This window comes from Uranotaenia lowii, chromosome 3 (genome assembly GCF_029784155.1).
Source record: "Uranotaenia lowii strain MFRU-FL chromosome 3, ASM2978415v1, whole genome shotgun sequence".
Lineage (NCBI taxonomy): Eukaryota > Metazoa > Arthropoda > Insecta > Diptera > Culicidae > Uranotaenia > Uranotaenia lowii.
Window position 1 is genome coordinate 293,891,651 of NC_073693.1, and position 17,886 is coordinate 293,909,536.

At 35.6% G+C, this 17,886-nt stretch overlaps 2 protein-coding genes across 2 annotated transcripts in view; both read left to right on the plus strand.

Annotated features, from left to right (window-relative positions):
* LOC129750871 (organic cation transporter protein) overlaps positions 1–17,886 on the plus strand; it is a 221,245-nt gene continuing 203,359 nt past the window's right edge. The window contains exon 1 of the mRNA XM_055745994.1: positions 1–427. The gene's annotated coding sequence lies outside the window, so the exon portion shown is untranslated. The remainder of the gene's footprint in view (positions 428–17,886) is intronic.
* Positions 10,427–12,684, plus strand: LOC129750872 (leucine-rich repeat transmembrane neuronal protein 4-like). Its single transcript, XM_055745998.1, has 2 exons — positions 10,427–10,456; positions 10,549–12,684. The coding sequence occupies exons 1-2, from the start codon at positions 10,440–10,442 to the stop codon at positions 11,375–11,377; spliced, it is 846 nt and encodes a 281-aa protein (XP_055601973.1). The 5' UTR covers positions 10,427–10,439; the 3' UTR covers positions 11,378–12,684.

A 17,886-nucleotide genomic window follows, 5' to 3' on the forward strand; every position in this document is an offset into this window, starting at 1 on the left:
TGAGTAAGCTGGATTACAATAGCGAAAAAGTGTTGAAGACTCCCGAAAGTTTGTTGAAGAAAACTCATTTGAAGTGTATTGGAAGAAGATTTCAACAAGAACCCATAAACTCAAGTGAGCATCGTAAAATTCAGTTTAATTGCTTAGTGAAGCTCAATTAATTTGCCATCGGCGCGACGACGTCGAAGACAACGAGTGGAAGTGCTGCTTGGGCTCATTGAGAAGATCTGAAGAGCTACTCGTATAGTAGGTGCATAGATGTGTTGGACCTGATATCGGGGTGTTAAATTCTCACGTGTTGGGTGGTTCGAAACTCGACCACCATCAGCAGATTGTGTCCGGATAGTTACGGAATCCGAGAGACCGCAACAAGTGATTGTCTATCTATCGAGAGCGAGTCCGAGACCGAGAGCACATGGTTCAAGTGGTAAATTAGTTTAATTATCGGTAATTAATAATACTACACAAAGTTCAACCTGGCTCGACCTGCTCAAATTATTGAGCCCCTAGCTGAGCTGAAAGTGGGGGAGGAAGGTACAATTTGCATGTGTAAACGTCTTAATAGTTCCACTATCCAGTATCTACTAATAGGTATTTGAGCTATTTTTTTTTCCTTTTCGAAGTGTGTGGGCTGAATTTGCTTAACGATAAAAATATACTTTAATGATGGTTTGCTGCTCAACCACAAACTGTGTGATGTTATTAGATTAAATTTCAATGACACACCCACTCGGCCGGGTGTTTTCCTGGAAACGTTATCGTTAAATCGAGAATGATGATATGTTTAGCTAAAATAGTTTGGACTCAAATAGCGGGGAATCTCGGACGATGTGATGGAAATTCGTAGGTTTTGAATCATCTTGGAATGAATGCACTTTGAGAGATCAGGTGGACAATAATCGGAAAAGTGATTGTCATCAATATTTTTTAAAATATTTTTCATGGAAAGTAGACACTTTGATTCAGAAAAGCTATGATATGTGAGATACATCATAGCTAAAAGTCTATTTCCTGACTGGCTGAAATTCAAAAAGTAGATAAAAACGTTTAAAATTGCATTTTAATTTTTTTTTGTCGCAAACTGAAAATCAGTCATTAAATGGGCCCTGTTAGGGCAGTATAAGCACAATTAATTGGACCACAATGAGCGTTTTCTGCCATAGAATCTAGCAGCGATTTCTTCTTCTTCTTCTTCTTCTTCTTCTTCTTCTTCTTCTTCTTCTTCTTCTTCTTCTTCTTCTTCTTCTTCTTCTACAGAGGCGGAATGAAGCGTGGAGATCCCTACCAAACGCTTCGTATAATATTTTGAAAATGTGAAGACCTAAATATGAATTTATGTCATTTGGGAAAGTATATATGGAATATTGATACATTAAATGCTGTTAAGGGATTAGGAAATTACGATACTTACCAACATTATACTCACCGCAACAATAATTAGAAAATAGAACATTATATTTGGGTTTCTGTAGATCAGCTATTCTCACATTATAAAAATAATAAGTTTCAAGCATGTATTATCATTAAAGTTCTTCCGTTAAAGTCATTCTATTTTTGAACGAAAGATTCAAATTCACTGGATTTTCAATAATCCTAAAAAAAAATTATAAAAAAAAATTTTAAAAGAATAATTAAAAAAAAATTTCAAAAAATTTTTAAAAAAAATTGAAAAAATTATAAAAAAAATTAAAAAAAAAAATAAAAAAAATTATAAAAAAATTAATTTAAAAAAAAATATCTTGAGCTTAAAAATTCAACAACATTCTCAAAGTTTAATGATCACGTAAATTTTTAACGCTAATTGGCGTATAAAATTGAACAACTTTCTATCGGACACTAGAAAATGTCGGGTTGGGCGGATGTGTAATATCTATGTGGTTTATCTATTGGTGAAGAGTACCCTTGCACGAGTGTGAGAATCAGTTTTTTCAATGTTTTGATTTCTACGTCACAATCGTTCATGAGCGTCTCGACGTTGAAGTCGCCATTCATCGACGACATGCAACGTTTCATGTTATTTAAAAAATCACAATCAAAGCACCCTTTTATTTACGCCTTTTCTATCTGACGCTCAGTACGGCGACGCTGTGAGTTTTAAATAATAAACAACTTTATTTGCGTCTCAAACATTCCTCCTTATAAGTTTCTATAACTACATTTGGACGCCTTATACTTGACTCCATGATGGCGTCGCGTTACGTCACAAGCGTTCATAAACAACTGTCTGGGTACATCTAACTAATACTAAAATTTTTGATTGTCGCTACCTATAGATAAACCACATAGGTGTAATATCACATCCTACAGAACATACTTTCACTAAGTCATAGAATCTAGCAGCGAATTCCACTCGATAAAGTCCACTGAAGTTACAGCTTGACTAGTTTCATCTGGCCTATTGGTATGGTGTCGGAGAGATAATCAAAGTGCTAGAGTTCGACTCCTGCCTGCAAACAGGAGTATTAAACGTTACACGTTTTCTCGTGTGATCAACAACTATTTGCTTAAGTTTTAGTGAATTTCGTTTTAAAAGTTTTTTTGGTTCCTCAGATTTAAGCTTTTTTTTTGCCTCCATGGCATTTAAGATGAAAGCTGAAATCTGAGAAAGAAACTTAAATCTGAGAAAAAAATGCTTGAATCTGAGAGATGTTGTCCACACGGCCTCTATAACGTTGCATCCGGGTGCCTGCAAATGACTTATTGTCGAAACGAAACTCTGTTAGCGCTGCCTAATTTTTTAAGTCACTAGCTGACACGGTGTGTTTTGCTTTCAAAAAATCATCGAACAATTTCTCGTACCCGAGTGATTTCCCATGTCATATTTAGTTCCATTTGTTAAATAAATTCTTGGTTTATTCAAAACATTATATGAGTGCTTCTCTCTTACCTAACTTAATCCCGAATTGAAGGAGAGAGGAGTTTCAAATAAGCATATAATCTTTTCTCGTATTCAAATTCCCTCCCATGCCAAATTTGGTTCCATTTTCTCGATAAGTTTTCGATTTATGCGAAAAATTGTGAAAGACCCCCTTTCTCTTCTTCCCATGACCTCAGTGGAAGAAATAGTAGTACTAAATATTCATAGAAACTTTCCTCGTTCTCAAATACCATCCCAAGCTAAAGTTGGTTCCATTCACATGATGAGTTCTCGAGTAATGCAAAAAAATGTATGGGAGCATCCTCTCCCCTTAAAGTTTTCTCTCTGGAAGAACAGCGGATTCTCAAAATACCATAGTATTTAACATTTCTCTTATTCAACTTCCTTCCCATATGCTTGATTAATTTTCCAGTTATGCTGAAAATTCAACAGGAGCCCCCTCCCTCTTTCTATCACCCACTGTAAGAAGGTAGGGGTACCAAATATTCAAAGAACCATTTTTCGTACACTTACACTGACATAATACACTTTCTCGTATTCAAATACCCTTCCATGCCAAATTTGGTTCCCCCTCCCCCTTCCCATCTACCCTCTGGAAGGAAGAAAGGTTACCAAATATTTATAGAAACATTCATCGTATCAAAATACCCTACCATGCCAAAATTGGTTAAATTTACTTGATCAGTTCTCGAGCTATGCAAACATTTGTATTTTATTTGGCGTGCTATGGAAATTGCTTTGAAGAAAACTCAATTAAGAGCCCAATTTTTTTTTTTCTTATGGATGAACTGTTTTCATAATATGGCAACTCTTACCTGTGTATGATTCCTATAAAGTATAGATAATCATAGATTTTTAAACTTCAGCTTTGTCGTATGAAAGTTACCAGCTTTTTAAATTTTCAATTAAATTAATCGGAAAAATTGCCAAGTAACATAAATATTGCCTGATACCTAAATAGGCGCATTTAGCCCAAACGGTTTGATGTTCGACAATTTAGACAACTTTTATAATAAAATTGTTTTCTCATAAATTGAAAGAGATTTCAACACAAAAAATAAAAATACTCAAATGTATTGAAGACAGATGTCTGCTTATGTATATATAGTTTTTGTACACATATTCGATGTTATATTTGATAAAAACAGTAAGCCGCTAATAGGCGCAAATAGCCTGCTTCTCCCCTATCATAAAATATTGTTTTGTTCATTTCTCTTCTCTAAATGACACTTTATTGAAAGTGTCTTTAAAAATACATCAAAATGAAAAAAAAATATGATTTTTTTTTAATGAAGGGCATTTTAAGAAAAAATACATATCTGCCATGGCAAATCTCAGTATTTCAAACACATTGCATTTTATCTTTTCATCCCTGGGCGCTATTAATTTAGTTCCGCTAGATTGATGTTCTGTACCAATGTGCATTGGTAGTATTTTACAGGCTTAAAATTTTACAATTTCTTGAAAACACGACTAGCGCGTATTAGCTACATGGGGCGTTATCTGAACTTTCCCCCTACTTAGCTCATTAATTTTTTCAAAAATTTATTATTATACAGTTTAAGATGAAATAAACTTAAACAAAAACTTGAAAAAAAGTGACACATTTCAAGCAATACCGCATTTCTACTTCAAATATCCAAGTCTACTAGGGATTCAATGATTTCATTAACCCAAAAATATGTCTACTTGAGTTATAAAAAATAACTTACGATTGTTTTCTCTCAAGCTTTCCAATCTAACATAATCTAGTTTTAAGTTTGCGCTCTATTTGGCACACATTCATCTGAGTTAATGTATTTACGCTTACGACATATGGCTGAATAACAAGTGTCATCGTTCTAATCTACTGCATGAGCGCTAAAAAATTCATTGAGCTTTATACAGAGATAAGTATAATACTGTGAATCCCAGTTTTTGTCACCCCCATGATGCATTTAAGGGTGACAAATTGGGAACAGTGACAAAATCGGGTAATTTGAAAAAAATCTTTTTTATTTAATAATCCTGATGAAATCAACCAGAAATCATAAACACTGCGTCATTTGAAACAATAAAAGGTGTTTTTTTCGTTGTGGTATTTGTTGATTTCTAATGGGTTAAGTCTTTTTTCATATCAAAACATCAATAAATTTTGTTGCTATGTTTCTTGAAACTGTTTCGACTGGTATTATCTAGAACAGTGATTTTCAAAGTGATCTCTACAGCCTCCAAGGGGCGGTGGAGGGGCTTAGAGTTATGATTTTTTGTTGCATTTCGGAGCAAATAACTTCCAAAATACCCTAAATAGGTAGTGGTGGTGAGCTCTTAAATATTGAGGTAGGGGAGCGGTGAGCGAAAAAGTTTGAAAACCACAGATCTAGAAGAATGCATGATCCCCTGTGGTTAAAATAAAAATGTTCAATGCTTTGTGCAAGCATTTTTCAAACCTATGAGATGACAAATATTCCTGGTTTTAACAAAATGGATTCCATTTGGAATTTACTGGTCGATGTTAAAAATTGGTGTGCAGCAAACGCAATATTGAGAAATATTGTCCGGCGGATATTCTGGAAGTATTTTAGGTTTCTTTAAATATTTCCATGAGGAAGTACAGAGTCGCAATCTTACAACCCAGGTGACCTATAACGCAGATGAATCTGACTTGTTTTTTTTATGCTTCCATCCATCAGAAAGATTTGCGTCTTGCGGCCCCCTCTAACTAACTCAACGTAAGGAAGAATACTCCCGGCACAAGAAAACTTTGTAAGTGGAATGTCTTTAAAAAAAGATTTGTGGGTCCAAGTGAAAAAAAAAACCTGCTGGGCGTAAAGTTGACAAACAGCGCATAGCTCTCATGCCTTGTAGTAAGGTAATAGGAAACCCCAAAATACAGATGATTATCATCGGAAAATCTAAAAATCCTACAGCATATGCAAATGTAAAGGTGCCAGTCACATATTTCGCCTCTAAAAATGCTTGAATGACTCAAGTGATTTTCCAAAGCTTGATCCATCAGAATTTCGCATCAACAGCACGCAAATATCCGTTAACAGGTTTATTCTTCCTAAATCTGTATGTAACTGGATAGTTGCAGTACAACGTACAGAAATTCAGAGATCTTAGAAAAAAAATTTCAGTAGTTTTCGAAAACTAAGTTTGTTGTGATTTATTTTTTTAATGGAAGAAGTAGCGAAGATACAATTGCTAGCATGCTAGCATAGCGTTTCCGTATCCATAAGTCATCTTCACTATCCTTATCAATGTCATCATGTTTAGTAATGTTCTTCAAACTCATAGGTTTAAATTTGAGTATTTTTGCATTGAACCAAATATGGTGACAAAATCGGGACAAAAAAGGTGACAAAATCGGGGATAGACAAAATCGGTGCGTGGTAAAATCGGGGATTCACTGTATTTTATTTATTTGAATACTAGCTGACCCGGTGTGCTTTGCTACACCTTTCAAAATCGAATGATATTTTCAGAATTTATTCAAATTTTTATTGTTTTGTTGGCATTATTTTAAATCAAAATATATCATAATTCATAAGTAACCGCTATAAAATGAGAGCTGCAGCTGGAGTTTCGGATTGCTACACAAAAATAACTTAAACAAATATTCTGAATCTTGATTTGTGTTCAAGATCTGATAATTTTGATTTGTTTCATTAAGCTCCGTTCTAGAAAAGGAGGGTACCAAATAAATCGTACGCAAACAATCCAACTGATAAAATATGATTGTTTTTGATTAATATGTTCTGGATTTATGCTAACAAACTGATAAGAGAAAACACCCCCCCTCCCCCTCCTTATCCTTCCCTTCCCCCTGCTGAATGGAGATCGTGATTTTTAATAATCATACCAATTTTTTCGTTCCCAAAAATCTTCTTGTATCAAATATTGTTCCATTGGTTGATATTTTTTTTAAGCTCTACAACAACATTTATTTGGAACCCCCTCCTTTTTTTTCTCCTCTCTACACTGTAAAGCTAAGGGTCTATAACAATTGTAGAAACATATCTCGTAACCGAGTACCTTTCTATGCCATATTTTTTTCCATTTGTTGGCTTTGTTAGCATAAATTGAGAACTTATGCTTGTATTGGGTTCACCTCCATCCTCCTATTTACCTACTCACTGAAAGGAGGATGGCGTGTCACATAATCATAGAGTCATACAAAATAATTTTCCATGCTAAGTTTTGTCCATTTCTCGGATTTTGTAAAACAAAGTTAAATGTTAGCTTTCCTCTTCTTTTCCTTTATTTCCAATTCTATCATCCCACTGCAAGAAAGGAATTGTTTAACATAAAAAAATTGCTCGTATTGAACTACCATCCCATGCCAAATTTGCGTTATGCATAAACTTGAAAGGAAGTACCAACCCCCTTCCATTCGCCCCATTGAATGGAGGGGCGAGAACTTAATATTTATAAAAGTATTTTTTGTACTCAAAAAATTTTTGATACCATATTTTATTTCATTTGCTCTATCAATTCTTAAGTAATGCAAAAAAAAAATGTATGGTAGCCCCCCTTTCCCCTTTATATATTTCCGCTGAAAAAAGGTGGGGCTTCAATTTATAATAGAAACATTTCTCGTATCGAAATACCCTCACATGCCAATTGTGGTTCAAATTTGCTCGATCAGATCTCCAGTGATACTGAAAATTGTAAGGGAACCTCTTCTCCCCCTTTTCATCCATCTTTTTGAAGGATTGAGAGATACGAAATATTCAAAGAAGCATTTCTCGTACCCAAATATCGTTCCAAGCTAAATTTGGTTCCATTTGCTGTTGTAGTTCTTGAGTAATGCAATAAACATTGTATGGAACTTCCCTCCCTTTTTCCATTCTCCCCGCTGGAAGAAGAAAGGGGTCTCAAACAATCATTAGAACATGTCACGTTCCCAAAAATCCGCCCATGCCAAATTTGGTTCCATTTGCTTGATAAGTATTTGAGTTATGTAAAAATTAAAAAGAGGGCCCCTCCCCCCTTTATATCTCCCTACTGGAAAGGGGGAGGGGTCTCAAATAATCATAGTAATATTTTTCGTACCTAAATACCTTCCCATGCCAATTTGGTTCTATTTACTTTATAGTTTTTTGAGTTATGTAAAAAAATATGAAAGAGGCCCCTCCCCCTTTCAATTGCCAAAAAGGAGGGGTCTCAAATAATCATTGAAATATTTTTTGTATCAAAATACCTTCCCATGCCACATTTGGTTCCAATATCTTGAATAGTTATATAAAAATTATAAGGTAGCCCCCCTCCCTCCTTCCTATCACCCCACTGAGAGGAGGGAGTGGTACCTTATATTCATTGAAATATTCTCCGTTCCCAAATACCACCCCATGCCAAATTTGATACCATTTGCTTGATTGGTTCTCGAGTTATGCAAAAAATTGTCTTTTGTTTGGGAGGCCTCTCCCCCCCTTCCTGTTATGAGGAGGGGTCCCAAACCATAATAGGAACCTTCCCCGGCCTCCAATACCCCCACCTGCCAAGTTTCACGCAAATCGGTTCAGTAGTTTCTGAGTCTATAGGGAACAGACAGAAAGACAGACAGACAGACAGACAGACAGAAATTCATTTTTATATATATATAGATTCTCTAAATTATTTTTTATCAGAATTGAAAAATCGTACCTACTTTGGTCCTACTATAATCTGGCGATGAGAAATAAAGTAGGTTTAACACATGTATTTACACAGTCAAATAATTCAATGGTAGTCGTCAATGACTTAACAAGGATCAGTCAGTGTAGATTATTTTATTAAACAACCATTATTAGCAAATTACTAGGTAACTATTGCCACTGACTGTGTTCTTGATCCTGATTCTTGCAGAGGTGTGTATAAATTGGTAAAAATAGTAATAAAACCAATTTTCAACTCAAAACACTCTGCAAGGTCGTCCGAAATCTCAAAAATCAGTTTTTTTTTTTCAAATAGGTATACATATGATCTATGAGATAAATTTTGTTTTCAATCATAATTGTATTGAGAAATGAAAATTTAACACTGCAAGACCTAAAAAAATTAACATAAAAAAAATCAAGTTCTTCAAAATTAAAAGATTTTGCGAGCGGTTTAACATGGTTGTCCCTAATACGGAATTTTTTTTATAAACGAATATGTTAAGCTACGACAGAAAAAAAAAGTGAAAACCCGAAAGAGAATGAGATCCGTATTCAGTTTTCAGCATAAGGATCCAGGATCAAGATACGAACTCAGGGCAGGTTTAGAATCCGAAATCGGGATCCAGGACCAAAAAAAACGATCAACATAAGCATTCGGATCCAGGATACGAACCATAATAAAGCTTTGGGAACAGGATCCAGGATCTGTGCCCAGGATTTAATATTTTCAAGAATCTGGAATCAGAATCCGATTTCTTGATCTGGACCAGGGTTAAAATTCTGGATCCAGATTCCAAGATCCAAGAACAATTTTCAGCATCAGGTTTCAGGATCAAGATCCAAGATCAGCATTTAAGATCCAGGATTCAGGTTTAGGATCAAGCATCCAGAATATATAAGACATAAATCAGTGTCAGTGTCCGGGATAAGATATAAATCTGTGTCGGATTCCGGCATAAGTGTCCAGAGTCAGAACTCGGGAAAAAATCCAGGATTAGGATCAGAACTTTAGATAAATTATTCAGAATTCGAAATCAGGATCCGAGAGAAGGGTTTAGGATCATTATTCCGGTTCAGAATGAACATGGATCCGAGTTAAGGTGCCGTGAATCCAGAATCAGCATCCACGATCAGGATCCGGGATCAGAGTCAAGGATTCAGAATCAGGATCAAGTACTCGGAATCCGGAATCAGGATTTTATATGAGGTTTCAATTCAGAGTCGGGATCAGGATCCAGGATAAACATCAGCGTCTAGGATAGGGATTGTAATCCATAATTAAGATCCACAATCATGATCCGAAAATATAATTCAGGATCCTAGATTAAGGACCATGATTCAGTATTCGGAATCATTAGTTAGCATTAACGATCTGGATCCAAGATCTCGATCTAGGTTCAGAGTCTAATAGCAGGATCAGGATCTGGCAGTGTTCGACATCGCTTATTAATGAATAAACGGCGCCAAAGAAATCGCTAGCTAAGTCAAAGTTGATGATTGTTAATAACAACCGCTATGTGGGCTGAAAAAAAAAAAACAAAATAAGAATAGGGGATCAAGTTCCAGGATCTGGATCAAGGTTGGGATCAGATATTGGCCTATTTTAGGTTTAGAGTCAGAAGTAGGTTCATTTTTTGAATTGCCATCAAAATCAAAATAAAGTTCCGGATCAAGATCAGCATACGGATCAGGAACCTTTTCAAGGAATTTCGAAATTTAATTAGAAACTTTCGTTCGAAGCGCTAGATTTATATTAGAGTTAGAGCTTTTTGTTTTCGGGCTTAACTGTGGTCAAATCCGATCATTCATGAATTTCGCGCACACAAATATAACTACAAACTCCTCTCCGAGCACAGCTATTGAATCATTGATTTTTCGCTAGAATCAATCCTTCCTGGCTTCCGTCCATTCAGTAGCAAAGTGTCAATCAACTGATAAGGATGAAACCGTTTTGGACGTAAGTACCTAAATCGAAATCGTACTACATAATATGCGTAATCGCTTGAACTTGAAACCATCGTTGCTGATTCGTTTAATCCACTTTTCAAGGTTCCTGGTGCTGATTGGATGTTTTGAAGCTGTCAAACTGTCACCATGTGCTGAAATTGGACATTCGAGTGAAATTTTCAGAAACGATCCCATGGCTTGTGCCGTATTGGATTTGGATCAGGGAAATTTCACTCACGTGAATTCCAGCGCATTCGGGGAAGATCAGGAGAACTTGGAGCTGATCAACGCTATTCTATGGCAGTTTGGAAGTGATCAATTTGAAATGCTTCCTGCTAGCATTAAATATTTGACCATCAGTTACGGAAACGTATCGGAAGTGTTTTTTGTATCGGAGAAATTGATATCGTTGGCTGTTTTGGAAAGCAATCTAGAAAGTTTTGTGGTAATGAACCAAAACAACAGTGAACTCAAAAGCTTGACTCTAAGGTCTCGGTTGTTGAATGAAGTTCCGTCCGAACTTGGCTACCTTCAGTCGCTGGAGGTACTGAGGCTGAGCAATTGTAATCTAAGCTCAGTCAATGCAGATAGCTTTCTGATGCTGGTGAATTTAACTTTCCTAGATCTATCCGACAATCGAATCGTTTCGTTTGAGATTGTTCCAACGGCAAAATTTCTGCGGCTAAAAGAGCTACAAATCGAAGAAAATGAGCTGACCGAAATCGATCACTTTCCGGAGGCCTTCCCTAAGCTGAAGACTTTGAGCCTGTTCGACAACCGTTGGTTCTGTGACTGGGTCGGAAAAGTTCGGAGGAAAATTTGGAAAGCCAATATTGTGGTTTACGGAAGCAATGCGCAATGCGCTGCTACGGGAGGATTGTGTTGTGTTAAAAGATCAAAGCAGGAAGTTATAGAACCTTTGAAATTATAAACTATAAAAAAAAATTAAAAAATTATGATCCTAGCTATTTTTCGAAATATCCAATCCAGCTCAGAAAAAAATCCTCTAAAACTATACTTAACAAAATCACAACTCCCCAGGGGGGCGAAACTTCAACTGCTGTTGTTATGACAGCGCGAAGTGGCTATGTAAATAGCTGCAACCAACAACGTCCAACTGTCACGACGGACGATTGCTCGAACCCCCAAAGGGGTGGAAACAATCAGCAGCAGCGCAGATTAAATTGTGGACATCCTGAGAACGGCCCCGTGGTAGCTGATCTGAATTTAAGTGACTAATGGGACAATAATACACGTTATTTACTAGCCATGCAGTGCTGAAAGCTGCTCCATATCCAATCCAATAATCGTGCGGTGCTGCATAACAAGTGATAAAGCCCTCCCCCCACTCGAGTATATTTCTGGTTTTTATCTCAGTTGAAACAAAGTAGAATCGGGCACTGATTCACTTTTGGTTTGATAACTTAATGGATGTGTGTTTAAAATTTATCCAGGCATTAGGTTGATTAGGCTGTCCAGTGCTAGAAACTACTAAGATTCGTAAACTTTCCAATTAAAATTGACGTTTGGTAAACACAGCCTTTTTATAATTAACAAATTTAATGATGGATTTATATCGTAGAAAACAGACGTGCAAACTCGATCAAAAAATCTTCCAATAAATAAGTTCATAAAATTTCAAATGTTATCAACAGAAAAATACGTTAAAAATTGACCTTAAAACAGTGCCATCTATTGCCCCGCTCAAAAGTTATAAACCACCTTTCAAAGTGCCAATTTTGTAAAAGGCGTAATCGTATATGAACAAATAAATAAACCAATGCCTCACTAAAATTTAAGTAGAAGGTTCCAATTTATTGCAAGATAAATGCAATTAGAGTTACTTTTGCCTGGACAAAATGTTACTTCCTTTGTTTTTGCATTACTAGAGCAGTCAATAAAACTCACAGCTTTGGAATAAGGTTTTGCACTATTTAAACGATTATTAGAGTCAGAGGACGTAAATATCGGCTATTTCCAATATAATCATTCTTGACGACAGTCTCGCCCAGCAGATTCAGAACATCTCCGAGCGGGTTACTTTCATGTATCAGTTTTGCACACCATTGTTTAAAATTAAGTACTTCTAGTAAGTTTGAAGGAGATAGTATATAAGTTTTCAGATATTTTTTCATTATGCAACAAGATTAATGTGTTATGAAACTTCAACAGCAATTTCTTGAAAAAGGCCAACTTGCTCATACGATCTGTTCAAAATTGACTAACTTGTTTTTACAGTTCTCTTTGGTCTGTTTGGAGACAAATGGTGGCCCAGCCAAAAAACAAAAAAAAAAGTTCAAAATGGTTGTTAGAATTTTTACACAAGTTTCGTGGGCAAGCATGTATGTCTGTTCTCTGAGTTATTATCAGCTGAAATAAAAATTTCTACCATAAAAATAAATCCAAATCAAAGGTATTGTTCGTCACTTCTGGATGTGGGTTGCCATCCGTCCCGCAAAAGCGGGACATGTCCCGCTTTTTTGGAAAATGTCCCGCCGTCCCGCTTTTACCTCGAAATGTCCCGCTTTTTTTAAACTAAGTGTTCAAATAGAAAAAAAACAAAGTGGCCTTCGTTTGACTAATTTTGCTTTAACAAAATTACACATGTATGTATGTTGTATGTATGTATGTTGGTAATCCACCATGGGTGCACGGATTCACCGCAGTTTTACCAAAGTATGAACCATCTGCAATGTTTATTTTATCAGTTGAGCGTTCCAATGATGCAGAATTTGCCATACCCGGCACCATGGCTTCGTGTTATCTGTTGTGAAGGTATGAACTTCGTGTCAGTGTTTGTGTTTATTGTGGTCGAATGTTTCAATCACCTCCACAACCAATTAAAAATTTATAAAACAATTTTTTTATAAATTTACTACAGGTATTCCGGCATCCGTGTATATACCTGGATGGTTGGCAGAGGATTGATCATTCTAATATAGGCATATGTAAAATTTTAAACACACTTTACATCTTACCACTTGACTGCAACTTTACCTTCCTTACTTGATATTATTTTCATTTTTTCTTTTAACGGAGCAGCTGATTCAACGATACAACCAAGCTTCCAAAACACCAATCTCCGTCTTTTGGCACTTTTCCCTTTCCTGCTTATCATTTAAGCCTATTATTTTTTTCTACCACACTTCCCCTTTGTGCAATTTTTATATTCACCAATTTTCCTACGATTGCTTTCCTGTTTCTGTCCCTTGCTGAGCCAAGAAAGCACTCTTTACCTTTTTACTTCCCTCCCACGATCTTTCAAAACCACATTTTTCCTCGATTGATTCCCGCTCAGATCAAAGTAAGCCTGGCCTTTTTTAAATTTTTCACTTATTGCTGACGTCCACCAACTTCTATCCCAGCCCCCTCACCCTGCCCTTCATCACTACGGGAGAAAACTTCTATTCATGTATTCTATTCATGTATTCTATTCTATTCGTGTATTCTCAGCTGCTTTCCTCAGCTGCTGTATTTTCCTCAGCTGCTTTAAAAACTTGCATAGCACTCAAAGCACGCCCTTTTTTCGCATTTAAAACTTGTTTTCTCAGCGCTTTCTATACGATCCACCCCTTTTTTTTCACTTAAATGCCTCGTAACACATAACACGCCGTTTCTGGGCCCTTCTTCCTGAGCAAATTCCCTTTTCTTTCCTCTGCTCTACTGTGTTTCCTTCGCCATATCTTTCCTCAAACACTTTGAAAAAATTTCCTTTTCTGCATCATGGCTTTTTGGCCAAAATTTTATATTTCTATAAGCTTTTCGCATCAAACTGCCACGATAACACGATACACTGCTCAAATCATTCATCAATTAGATCACCACTAAACTTTAGACACTTCTTCAACCTGTACAATGCTTACGAGTAGAAATAATCGCATTGCACACATAATATACACTCTCGACGATAGAGACAAAACAAAAGTGAACCGCTCCGCTCGGCTGTCCAGAGGTGACTGTTGCTTTAACAAAATTACACATCACACAATAAAGATGCTTGCTTTTTCTTTGATCCCTTATTTCTTTGGGAATGACCTTTTAAATTTTTCTTTGCAATTCCTATTATTGTCAGTTTTCTATCTATCAAACAAGACATTGCATTTAAATTTGTAAGAAGTACTGGTTTTCAAAAATATGTCATTTTTTACGCATTTTTTCTGTGTCAAGCTCCATTTGAGTATGTGACAAACTTTATTTTTAGTTGTTGGTTAATAAATTATTTTTTAGCACTCGACGTAATTATCCGACTCAGCAACTCTCGTTGGATAAATTTACGACTCGTGCTGAAAAACCACTTTTTGCAAGTTGTTGCATAAATATCTATTTGCTGCATGGCAATTCTTATAGCTTTTCAGTATTTAGAAAAATTACCAAAAAGATCTCATTTTGGGTAATGCTAGTGGTAGATTCTTAAAAAATGACACACTGATTTTGCACTAAAACGGAATCTGGAGAATGGTTCATTTGATTTTTATAATTTTGAAATCTTCTCAATCTTGAAACGAAGCTGATGCGACTTTTACCGAGGGATTGCAGTGGAGAGAGAATTCTTTGCATTTGGAATGGTAATGATCAAAATTCCACAACCGCTTCACAAAATGCAACAATTTGCAACAATTAGCACATTTTTACTCTCTCTGAGCACCGGTTTCTCTCATTTTAACTTAAGCTTCTAATTCTCTGTAACAAATTACTACAAATCACCACAAATTCAATCATTGGCTGAAAAATTAGTGCGATCATTGACGATGATTCTCCGTTTATCTCAGTCCCCTGACTTTTACAGTGAAAAAAATTATGCTAATAATTAAGGTGAAACTCTTTTCACAAACCAGGCACTTCAAGCTTAAGAACATTCCATAAAATAAACAGTGAATACCTACATTGTACATATACAAAAATGATCAAAGCATTTGTTTAGTCATGACATTCAATCGCAAGTATGGTAATAATCAAGAAAAATATCTTAACATTTTTTAATACAAAGAAAAACCGTTTTTCATACTGATAATTTTTTCATCATTGATTTAATTTTAATTGAAAATTCATTGAAAACGTTGTTTTAACGTCTTTGTGTCGTTCGCACTTTTTTTTACCAACGAGACGGCATTGAAAAACTTCAACTTTGTTCGATGTTTGCGCCTGGATTTGAAAACAAAGGCGTTGGTTCGGAAAGCAGATGTTATTTCATCTGAACGATTCCTCCATAATCGATTCATAGAACTTTATACTCAAGGACAAAATCACCGCACTTTTAGAGTAAAAAAACAACCAAATTCACATATATTACATACATTTTATGACTTTTTTAAACAAATTTTTAAAATGTTCCGCTTTTTTCGGCTGTGTCCCGCTTTTTTCTCTCAAAATGTCCCGCTTTTTTTGAAAACCATTTGGCAAGCCTAGGATAACAGTCTATCTGATGGCACAGATATCTCCAACTTACTCAAAAAACACGGAAAAACAAAGATACACTATTCAAAAGATTGAATCGAAAATAAACCGATCCAACGTTCATTTAGGGCATAAGAATCAATCTAAAAAATTAAAATTAAATGTACATGTAGCAGAATAATGAGAGAATATAGTAATTAGTTTGATATTCACCCAAAGGTTGCAGAGTTTCAATGCCGATTGCTGCTAACTCTATGCCTAAAATAAGATAAAAGGTGCACTGCGCCAAAGTTTACATGATTCCTTATACCAACTAGGGACTAGAGCCCTTAAGCAAAATAATTCACCTACTTCCGTAGAAGAGTAAGCATCGAACTCAAAACGACTTTCTCAATTTGTCTTGCCAGTAGCATCAGTTTGCCATGTGTTCTACGAGGGTCAGTTGGAGAACGGGTGTTCATTTTCGTAGTCTTCCCGATCAGATGAAAATAACTAAATTATACCAAGATGAGATATTTGGATATTCATTTTTTCCTATCTAGATGAGTTATAGTTTAGTTTTCTTAGGATGTTAAAATATCTCTAATTATATCAAAAAGTCTAACAACCATAACAAAATCATATCAACCGTTGAAATAATTTAAACAAAATTAAAACTCGTCCAAATAGGATATATCAACTAAAAATGTATTTGGAGTTGTATACAAAAAAAGAGTATAAAAGGTAAGATTCATTATTCTTCGAGAAATTCGGCTGTTTTTGCTGGTTGTTAACTTGGGCTCCAGACCGCTAAAGTTTTTAGTCTATGCTTGTAATTTGTGCTCCTGGTTCTCTAAAACGAACTTTCGAGCAATTTCGTTATGAAAAAATGTGATTGATGTCTTCAGCAACATTGTTCAGTTATACATGGAGCATATTATGGTTTAAAAATTCTTAACAAGGAGTCCACCGATAGCGAGATAAAAATGCTAATGGGTTTGATGTCTAGAACAAAGTTTTTCATCTGATCAAAATACATAAATTTGTCGAATATGTCAGAGTCCTACTACATCACACTCAGAAGTTACAGCGAAAGTAAAAAAATACCTTGAAAAACAGTTTTTTTTCATTTGACAAGCCGAGGATCTACAATTGTCTCATACATTATGATGGTTTAAGAAGTTGCTGAAGCTCTATAGATACCGTTTAGTGTAATGCAGGGGTTTTCAGATCATTTGCTCGGCGGAGCACTTTTTAAAACCAATAATTTTGGCGGAGCACCTACATTTTTGAAAGAATGAAAAACCCGAGTTTTGAAAACTTGATAGTATTTATCGTTTAAACAAGATGTTTCTTGGCATCGTAGTCAATAAAATCAGTAATGAATGGCTACTCTTTCAATAGTCTTGTTTTTATTATCAATATGTGTGTCAGCAAAAATTAATGATTTCAATAGAACACATACGTTTTCTTCGATTTTTAAAGCTGTAACCAGATCCCTGCAACGTTACACGATTTGTCTATGTATCGTGTGACCAACATCTTTTAAATAAGTGGTCGTGAATCTCGTTTTTAAGCTTTTTTTCCTTAGATTTATGCTTTTTTTGCCTTGAGAGCATAGGAGACGAAAGCTAAAATCTGAGGAAAAAAGGCTTAAATCTGTCAAAACGAGGGGAAAAAAGGGGAAATCTGAGAGATGTGCTCCATATGGTTTGAATAGCGTTGCCGCCGCTTGGCTGTAACAAGTTTGGGTAAATTTGTGTCAGTTGTAGCCTAACGTCTGCTTCCGTGTTTAGTCGGGATCGGTATTTTGTCTTCGTTGCGATACATGTGGAAAATCCAGACTCACATAGATCAGTTGTGGAAAACGGCAGAAGAATAAGTTTTGCTTTATCGGACAAAATTTGAAATTTATTTTTCAGTTGACACCAGTACTCCTCCAACGGCTTTTTGTATACGAATTTTTTCTGAAGCTTTGACTCCGATGTCATATCTATCATGCATTCATATTCTTGTGATGTTAATGATTCTGGTTTCTTTGACATAAAAATAAGCTGTTCCACGCAT